At 44.8% G+C, this 9,358-nt stretch overlaps 1 protein-coding gene across 13 annotated transcripts in view; it reads right to left on the minus strand.

Annotated features, from left to right (window-relative positions):
- Window positions 1–9,358, minus strand: part of FGGY (FGGY carbohydrate kinase domain containing) — a 455,489-nt gene that overhangs the window by 234,099 nt on the left and 212,032 nt on the right. For all 13 annotated transcript variants that reach the window (XM_027108362.1, XM_027108360.1, XM_027108371.1 and 10 more), the window contains one exon: window positions 8,806–8,934. In XM_027108362.1, coding sequence (XP_026964163.1) covers window positions 8,806–8,934 — 129 coding nt within the window. The remainder of the gene's footprint in view (window positions 1–8,805; window positions 8,935–9,358) is intronic.

Consider the following 9,358-nt stretch of genomic DNA (forward strand, 5'->3'; position numbering starts at 1 on the left):
AAAAAAAAAAAAAAAAAAAAAAAAATTGGATCTAGAAACATACCTACCTGGAAGAATGTTTAATAGAAGCTCTATCTTTCGTTTTAGATACAGACATAAGTTTGTGTAATTATAGGCTAAGGTAAGTAAATGCATAGACATATCTAGACATACATAAATATACTAGAAGGGCAAGCAGGAAAAAGCCCATAGGCTCTGGAGTAAAGAAAACTTGGACCTAGGATCCAACTTTATCATTTACTGAAATGTCACAATGAAACAAGTTATTAAACCTTGATATCCTTGTATATTAAATGCAGAAAACAATGGCAGCCCACAGTGTGTCTGTGAGCTGATGACACTGACTATTTAAGTGCCCAGCGCAAAGCTGGGCACAGACTGAAACAAAAACAATTGCTTTGAACTTTTCAGAAGGAACTTGAAATGCCAGGCATTTTTATTATTACCAGCTTTTGAGGGAGACCCTTAATGCAGACTGTGACCACAAAATGGAAGAGACTTACTCATGAGTGGCTTAGAACAACTAGTTTACCTATCTGATAGCCAGCCAGGATCCTGACTGCAGCCATTAAATGGGACATAACGGGTAGAATGGAATAACATACACGCACATACAGGGATGTATACACACATACACATGTATGTACATGCAATGCATACACAGCTGCACATATACATAAGCACAGGTGTGAATACACCCACTTCTTGCCTGTTCTTATTTTCCACGATGGATAGAGTTCCAGATACCCAAAACCGTTCCCTTTTCCTAATTTGGAGATGGTGTGGCATAACAGGGGCAGGGCCCCTGACCAATAAATTAGGAGGCTCAGTTTCTAAATTCAACTCTGACGGTAATTTGCTGGGGTAACCTTGGATGACTCACTGTTTTTCTGGGCTTCAGTTTTCTCATCTGCATATTGAAGAATTTGATACAGAAAGTCTTTAAGCAACCTTTTAGTTCTTAAGCCTACGATCACTCATTATCCAAACACGAGCCTGTATATAAAATAAAGAAGTTAACCATTTCAGGGTAGGCTCATAGCGGCATATCCTGGGTTGTGTGGCACAGGTTTAGAGAGGGGTAGGACAGCAGGAGGGGGCTGTAGCCCCGCAGGGCTGCACTTAGCCCTGATTTCTGACCACAGAAAAGATCGGTCTCCCAGCTAAGCCTCATCCCTCACAGTCCAGAGCACAGTGTTCCAGGAAAGCCCTGGGGTCTGGGGACAGGAAACCCAAAGCCGTCCTTCCCCCCATCCCCTCTGCCCCTCACCAAGGCTCATGCAACTGCTCTGGTCTCAGGCAACAGTGGTTCTCATTAAACCAAACCTCAGCCTAACACAATAACCTTAAAATCACACCAACCAACTCCTCCTCCCCCTTTCTGATTCACATCCAGGAACTCCCGGAGTCATCCTCGCCCTATCTGCTTGGGCACTGACACCGCTTTTCTCCTTCCAGATTCCCCGGCAAGACTTTATCTGCTCTTCTAATCCCCCTCCTTACAGACCGTCTGCCTCTTTGGATCCAAGCTTCTCTTTCTTGTTGGACACAGTCCCTCCTGCCCCCAGTTTCCGGTCTGAGTCTGGGCCTGGCTCCTTCTCAGCACAGTTGTGGTTTGGTCTGATTTGTCTACCTGAGAGTTGCACATCGCTTCTGCTTCTGACCTGTGTGCCCAATGCCAACCTGTCCCACAAACCGTCTCCTCTGGGCACCAGGTGACAACTTCCTTCCTATAATCGGTTTCCCGGCCCCACCCCAGACACTCAGACTCAGGATCCTTCGCGGGTAGGCCGTAGGTATCTATATATTTTTTAAAGGCTCCCCTAACCTGGATTTAGCAATCCTTGTTTTGGATATTTCAAAATCCTCTCACTTTTATGATCTTAATTAACTCACTGATTCACGGGGGGCTGACTCTGTGGGTCCCATGCTGAAAGATGGGCAGAGTGAACATGATTTGGTGGGAAAAATGAAATAGGTGAAAGTGTGGCAGAAACACAGAGGAGGGAGTGAATCCTGGTTTCTAAGAGCAGGGTTCAGTTGGGAGACAGCTCCACTGTATAAGTAACATTTAGCCTGACTGCTGACACATGAGTAGGACTGTCTAGGTGGGGAGCGGGGCTCAGCCCGAACGGAGCGAACAGCATGACCAAAGGCAAGGAGGCGGCAAGCGTATATGATGTGCTGAAAGCTGGACAAGTGGTCGTGTGTTAGACTCCGGGTAAGACGGAAGGGGCAGGAATCATCGTATACTCCTTAGTCTGAAGTCTTCACTCTACTGGCTTATCTCACAACTATTTTCACTGAAGAGTTAATTTCACAAAGTCTATTTCGACAAAGTACTAATTTATCAGTAAGACGCTTATTTGGGGCTGTGTTTTGGCTTCTATGGAAATAAACTGAATTGACGAAGGGAAGTACTATCATTGGACGCGTTTCAGTTTAGAGTAGGGCTTCTCATTCCCAGCACTTCAAGGCAGGATAACTCCCTGCTGCGGGGCTGCCCTGAGTACTGTAGGACGTTTAGCAGCGCTCCTAGCCTCTGCCCACCACATGCCATACCAGTTCCCCTTTCCAAATGACAATCACAGAAATGTCTCCAGATAGCGCCAAATGTCCTGTGGATGGGGAGTTAAAATCCCGCCTGGTTGAGAACCACTGGTACAGAGAAAAAGAACAAGAGCTCTGAAGTCAGACTCAGGTTCAAATCTTGCCACGATACTAGCTACGTGATGGAGCTTCCTCACGTACAGAATGGGAAATAACCTCTGCCTTGTAGGATCATCATGAGAAGCAAGAGATAAAGTATAGGAAGTGTCCAGCAGAGTACTTGGCACACGAAAGGTAGTACCAATAAGGGTAGTGATTCTTGTTTTATTAGTGATATTGTTATTATTATTATTATTAGGAATAAAGCCTAACTGAAGTTGGAGAGTTACAACAAGTAAATGAATTCCATTTTACCAGGAAGCAATAATAGGGCAGGAAATGTTGCAGTTACATTACAGACATCACTTCCTCTAGGAATCCTTTTATAATTCTTCAAGTCTCAATTCTGGGCCCATTCCATATCTTTCCAAAGCCTTCTATACTTGGAACATATAATTGCATTGTTTACTTAATGTTTGTTTTCTCTACTAGACTACAAGTTCCCACAAGTCCAGTTCTCTCTCATATTCACCTTATACTCTCATCAACTAGTAAAGTGGGTCATCAATAAATATTTATTGAAAGACTTTCTTTTTTTAATACCTGTTACTCGCTCAAATGCTACTTTAAGTGTCAAATTCAAGAGTAGACTGGAGCACGCTGTAACCAATACGCATTCCATAAGGCATAGTGATTAGAAGTGTGAGCTCTGGAATCAGACAGTGTGGGTTTAATCATGCATTTACCGCTTACTAATCGTGTGACTTTGGGTCAGTTAGGTAGTCTTTGTGAGCCTCATTATTTCATTTAACGAATGGAACAAAATAATAGTATGTATAAAGTTGCTTTGAGAATCAGTGTTGCTTCTAGAGCACCGACAATGGTGAGATGAAAAGTTGGCAAGGTTTATTGCTCACTGGAATTAACTATGTGTTGCTCTAAGAGGGCATGAACCAGAAGCTCCTTTTGCAAGACGGGCTAAACCAATTTTTCTGCTATAAGAAAGGAAGGAAGGAAGAGGAGAGAGGAGGGCAAGGGAGGGGAGGGAGAAATTCAAAATCCTCAATTTGGTTTGATTCTGAAACTCAGATGAGCAATTTAAGCCAAATCAACATCTGGCAAAGAACCCAGTATCTGGAATCAGAGTGATGCTAAACCTAGGCACAACGTTTGCTCTTGGCCAACACCTGCTAACATGATGGGAGCACAAAGGACACGAGTTTCCAGACACCCAGGACTGGATCAGGGAGCGCTCAGAACAACTCTTTCGCTTCATGGAGAACTGAGCCAGGTACACCTAATGTACAGGGCAGCCGCCTCTGTAACGAGAGGTTACTCTACTTCTCAGTTGAATATCCATCCCTCACGCAGGGAATGCCATTCATTCACTCATTCACTAAATATGCACGTGTCACACGCAAAACACTGTGCTGGTTGCTGGGATATAAGAATGAAATGGCACGGGGCTCACTCTCGAAGAGTTCACAGACTTGTAAATGAGACAAAGTTGCGCACATAAACCTGGGTGACGTGTACTGTAAACAAGGCAAGTCCCAGGCATCATGGGAGCGAGAGGAAGGAGGGTTTAAGTCAGCTTGGGGGAGTCAGGGAAGGCTCCTGGAGGAGACAGCCTGGCTTCAGGATGTGATGGAGAATCAGAAGCTGGTCTGATAAAGAAGAACAACTAGGAGGGAGGGCCTGAGACAGAAATCAGGTTGTTACTGCCAGTTCAGGACAGCTGGGCTGCTGGAGCCAAGAAAAGACCTGGAACAAAGTTACCACTATTTTTACAAGCTAGGAAGAGAGCAGCGGCCGGAGCCCTGGAGAGAACCACCTCCACAAAGGGCAAACACAGCTCCTCCCATCTTCTGGCTACCCGCTGGAGAACTTACTAACCAGCACCTTAAGTACAAAATGTTCTCTTATCTTTGATTTTTATTCCCACCAAGTGCTTCCTCCTCTTTTTCCAGAACTGGAAAAATCATGAGTTGAGTTCCACTCGCTTCTTTGATCTTTATCCTCCCGTTCCAGGCTTCCCTGGAGACTGAGAGTCCAGGAGTCTTTCTCCAAAGCAGAATGCTGACCTCTGTAACAGTCAGAATGTGGGGTCCAGGGTAGGTCACACCACTTGAAGGGGCTGTGATTGTCAGCGGCTTGTCTGTGCGAGGCCTGGATGGCATCCAATTCCAAAGTCAGATCCTTAACCTGACACTTGACAATCTCTTAGCATGGAGTTCATCTAACCAGATCATGAGGTTGTTTCTGACCACAATCTGTACAGAATCTTAAAGCAGTGAATCCTGTGTTCTGTAAAAGAGTATCGGGGAAGGAAATTTAGGGCAGATCCATGGACGGCAGATAAAGTCCAGAAGCCTGGGGTTCTTCTCCGACTGCCTATGCAAAGGGAAGACAGTTCTCCTGGACAGTAACTCAGGGAACTTCCATTTATAAAGCTCCTACTTTGTGCCAGGTATTGTCACTCCAGAGTGAGAAAAACTGAAGAAAGATACCTCATTATTGCGTGCCCACTACGTGCCAGATGCTACGTCAGCTGCTTTACCTGTTTATATCATAACACATCTGCGAGGAGGGCATCACTGTCTTGTATGGCAGAAGGGGAAATTCGGAAGTGTGAAGAGGTATGATATTTGGCCCAAGGTACACAGGTAGAGAGAGTAAGAATTTAAATCCAGATCTTCAGATTCCATGTTCAGAGCCCTTATTACAGCATCATGATATGTCTCAGGGGTTAGTTGTCTCAAACCAATACTATTAAGTTACAAACATGCAGGCCAGGAGAGTATGAGAATTTTCTCTCCAAAAGGTGTGGGGTTTTGGCTGCTCTGTTCACCGCTATAACCTCCAGTGTCCAGACCAGTAACCACCATGTTTACACACATTCGGTAACTATCTTTAGTAACTGCACGGCTGCAATGGGCGGACGACCTTTTTAAGATTTTCAGGCCTCTCTTCTCTTCTACATTCTGAAAGGGGCATAGGTGGCATGGGAAACAAGAGGGAATATTTGCTCCCAGGCCTCCTCTTTTTCCCAGACATCCTAACCCTAAACTGGCTGTAAGGTGAAGGGGAGAGACGGAGGTATAAGAAGGATAAAACTTGGTCAAAGTTGCTAAGTAGGTATTTACTGTCACCTGCCTGGGCCCTCCCCAGCCACTGCTGGCCCCTAGGCTCAGCCCTTTAAGAAGCCAAGGTCCCAGGCTATCTTTGCACTTAAAGAACTTACTTTTGGAAAACACAAGGGAAACTCACTAACGTAAGTGCATTTGTGTTTTGTTTTGTTTTTATTTGTCTACTTTTGGCTGCACTGGGTCTTCGTTGCTGTGTGCGGGCTTTCTCTAGTTGTGGCAAGCGGGGGCTACTCTCTGTTGCAGTGCACGGGCTTCTCATTGCAGTGGCTTCTCTTGTTGCTGAGCACAGGCTCTAGGTGCGCGGGCTTCAGTAGTTGTGGCACGCGGGCTCAGTAGTTGTGGCTCGCGGGCTCTAGAGTGCAGGCTCAGTAGTTGTGGCGCACGGGCTTAGTTGCTCTGAGGCATGTGGGATCTTCCCGGACCAGGGATCGAACTCGTGTCCCCTGCATCGGCAGGTGGACTCCTAAGCACGGTGCCCCCAGGAAAGTCCCGTGCATTTGTGTTTTAAAGGGAAAAAGAAAAAATCTCAGCCAAAGCTTCTAAGGGTAAAAATTTCTGCCACTGACCATCTCTGATTTAGGAAAAGAGGGGGGTCGTTTCATGGCCTGGATTCCTTTCAGTGCGGTTCAACTTACAACTCTTGAGTGTCTTCAAGTACCAGGCACCTGTAAGGACACAGTCTCCCCTCCTAGAGGATGCAGCGAGTCCTGGGCAGAAGTGAGAAGGTGTGTTTCGGTTTGTTCCTTAGGGAGGTCTGGGAAACTGACAAGGGAACCAGAGTCCTGAAAGTTCCCAAGGTGCAGCCTGCTTACTTTCAGCACGTGGTGGTCCAAGCCTAGTGCCTGTCCCCTGGGTGCGGGTAGATGACAGAGACTGCTGGCCCAGGGATAAGTGGAAAAGCATGATGGAGGAAGCTTCCCGGGCCTCAGGCAGGTTATGGGAGGTCAGGATGACTAGGAGACAGGAACACTCCATGTCTGTCTAGACCACAAATTCTCTTTGTACCTGTTCTTAAAAACCAAAATCATGACATTCCAATCAAAAGCAGACACTGCCCACACTGAAAAGGGAAAGAAATACCTTTGTCTATAAGCAGTATTTTCCAACCCACATGCATTACTGGCTGGTTACTACTTCTCAGGCACTGTCTTAGATCCTGAACACATAAAGATGAATGAGACGGACATGTTTGTAGATGGATGAGAGCTATCCTGCTCTGAAAATCCAGAGACCATGCAGAAGAACTAGCCACTGCTTAATAATCTGCTGTATAAGGAAACAGATTAACTTTCACTCTACAGGGTAGGGCTATTTTATCTTATTCTTGCCTTAATGTGACTTTATTCATTTAATAAAGTTATCAAGCACCTATAAGAACCAGACATAGCTCAGCACAGGTTACACAAGATGAGTAATACAATGCCCCTGTCTTCAAGGAACTTACAGTCTGGTGGAAAAGACAAGCAGATAAAAGAGCAATTACAACACAGTCATTTCTTCCATGGGGGTAGGTAAAAGTGCTGAAAGGAGGACAGCTTAGAGAGTTTCAACATAAATGGAAGTGTCTTCCATGGAAAGCTACACAGAGGAGAAAGCATCTAAGATGGGTCTTCAACTTAGAGTAGAAGTTAGCAAGTGGGCAAAGGGGAGGACCAGTCATCCTAGGCAGAGAAACACACGTGCAAAGACATGGAGGTGAATATGCATGGACAGAGCTCTGGGAATGCAGCTTGATGAAAGCACTTAAATAGATAACTCTTGTCTGTAATATGAAGTAGGGACTAAAAAATCTTTCAAAGTTTTTTGGACTGTAAGCCATAGTAAGAAATTCACGTTCATCATGGCCCAGTATACACATGCACAGACACATAAAATGGAAGTGGAAACATAAGTTCCACAAAAAAGTGCTTACCCTTACTGTGCTAGACATACTCTGAGATTTTCTACTCTGGTCGGTCCATTCTATTCTGAAAATCCAATGGTCATGATCTACTAAATTGATCTCATGAAGTTTGAACCATAATTTAAAAAGAAACACTCTTAGAAAGAAAGGCTAGGAAAAAAAGTTTTGGCTATAGTTGAAGTGAAAAATATTGAGAATCTGAACAATGCCTCCCTCCCTGCCAAAAAACATTAATAAGGATAAAGAAGAGGACAGAGTTATCACACTTTACTGTAAACCTTGCCTCATTGTCTGTCTTCCATTTGGGGATGAGATTTTGTTTGTTTATTTTTTTTTAAATTAACTTCACCGTCCCCCAGCCCCATGCCTGGGACATACTAAGTGTTCAGTGGGTCGTTGATGAATGAATAAATGAACACAAGAATGCCAGGTTGGAGACTTATTTAGAAGATGAAATCAGGGATATACCCAAGGAATTGGACATAGCATATAAGCCAAATATAATATGAAAATAAAATTAGAATTGTAAGGGTTTCGGAGTATCTGTAGAAAAAAGCAGTATAGGGGCTTCCCTGGTGGCTCAGTGGTTGAGAGTCCGCCTGCCAATGCAGGGGACACGGGTTCGTGCCCCGGTCCGGGAAGATCCCACATGCCGCGGAGCGGCTGGGCCCGTGAGCCATGGCCGCTGAGCCTGCGCGTCCAGAGCCTGTGCTCCGCAATGGGAGAGGCCACAGCAGTGAGAGGCACACGTACCGCAAAAAAAAAAAAAAAAAGGAAGTACAAGTTAATACACCATCATCATCCACGCTAGTTGGAAGTTAATGTATCTTTATCAAATTTTCGGTAAAGGAAAGAACCGCCCAGATATTTATTCACATCATTTTTTCTATTATTTTATGGAGAAACTAATAAAATTATAAATGAATCCTATAATTGATGAAAAGTTCTATAATTCTACCCACATGCCTAACTGTTAAAGGTTTTTCTTTACTGTATCTTGAATCACCAGCTCTCAGTCTTTGGTTTAAAAACAGAAAAGGAGTGTCTTTGATTCTGAAGAGAGTTTGAACACAGTGTTGGTAGTGACATGGAGTACGAGATTACCTAGTCCTCCTGCATGGGCATCAATTAGTGAAGCTGCCACTGCAATTCCAGCAGGAAGGCCAAGGTCCTTTGCTGCCTCTGGTGTGAGCCCATTTCCAAGAGAAGTTCCAGGAGGCAGCACTTGGTTTCCTGGGTAGACAGGAGAAAAAATAAACACCTGTCAGTTTGAAAAACACAAAAGCAAACAGAGGGCTTTCTTAAGAGAACCTCTCTGCCCCCTCCCCTCCCCTCTGCCTTTTCTCAGCTTCATGAAGATGGAAACCATGCAGCTGCAAAGAGTCCCTATACTCATTTGGTGACTGAGGTATATGTCCTTGGTTCCCATAGGTCGTGCTCTGGGGTGCTTTACAAAGCCAAGAGCTCTACGGCATCTTTCAAATCAGAGAAAGATTCCATTCATGAGAAATTCCAAAAGCTACAAATACATTGGCCTCTTGGAGCCTAGGTTGAAATGGTCAAACTGTTCCAAATGAGCTTCCAAACACAGCAGCTCTACCAGCATACCTCACACACACACACACACACACACACACACACACACACACACACACAC

Source organism: Aethalodelphis obliquidens, unplaced genomic scaffold (genome assembly GCF_003676395.1).
Source record: "Aethalodelphis obliquidens isolate GAN/ISIS:26980383/991018 unplaced genomic scaffold, ASM367639v1 scaffold9, whole genome shotgun sequence".
Lineage (NCBI taxonomy): Eukaryota > Metazoa > Chordata > Mammalia > Artiodactyla > Delphinidae > Aethalodelphis > Aethalodelphis obliquidens.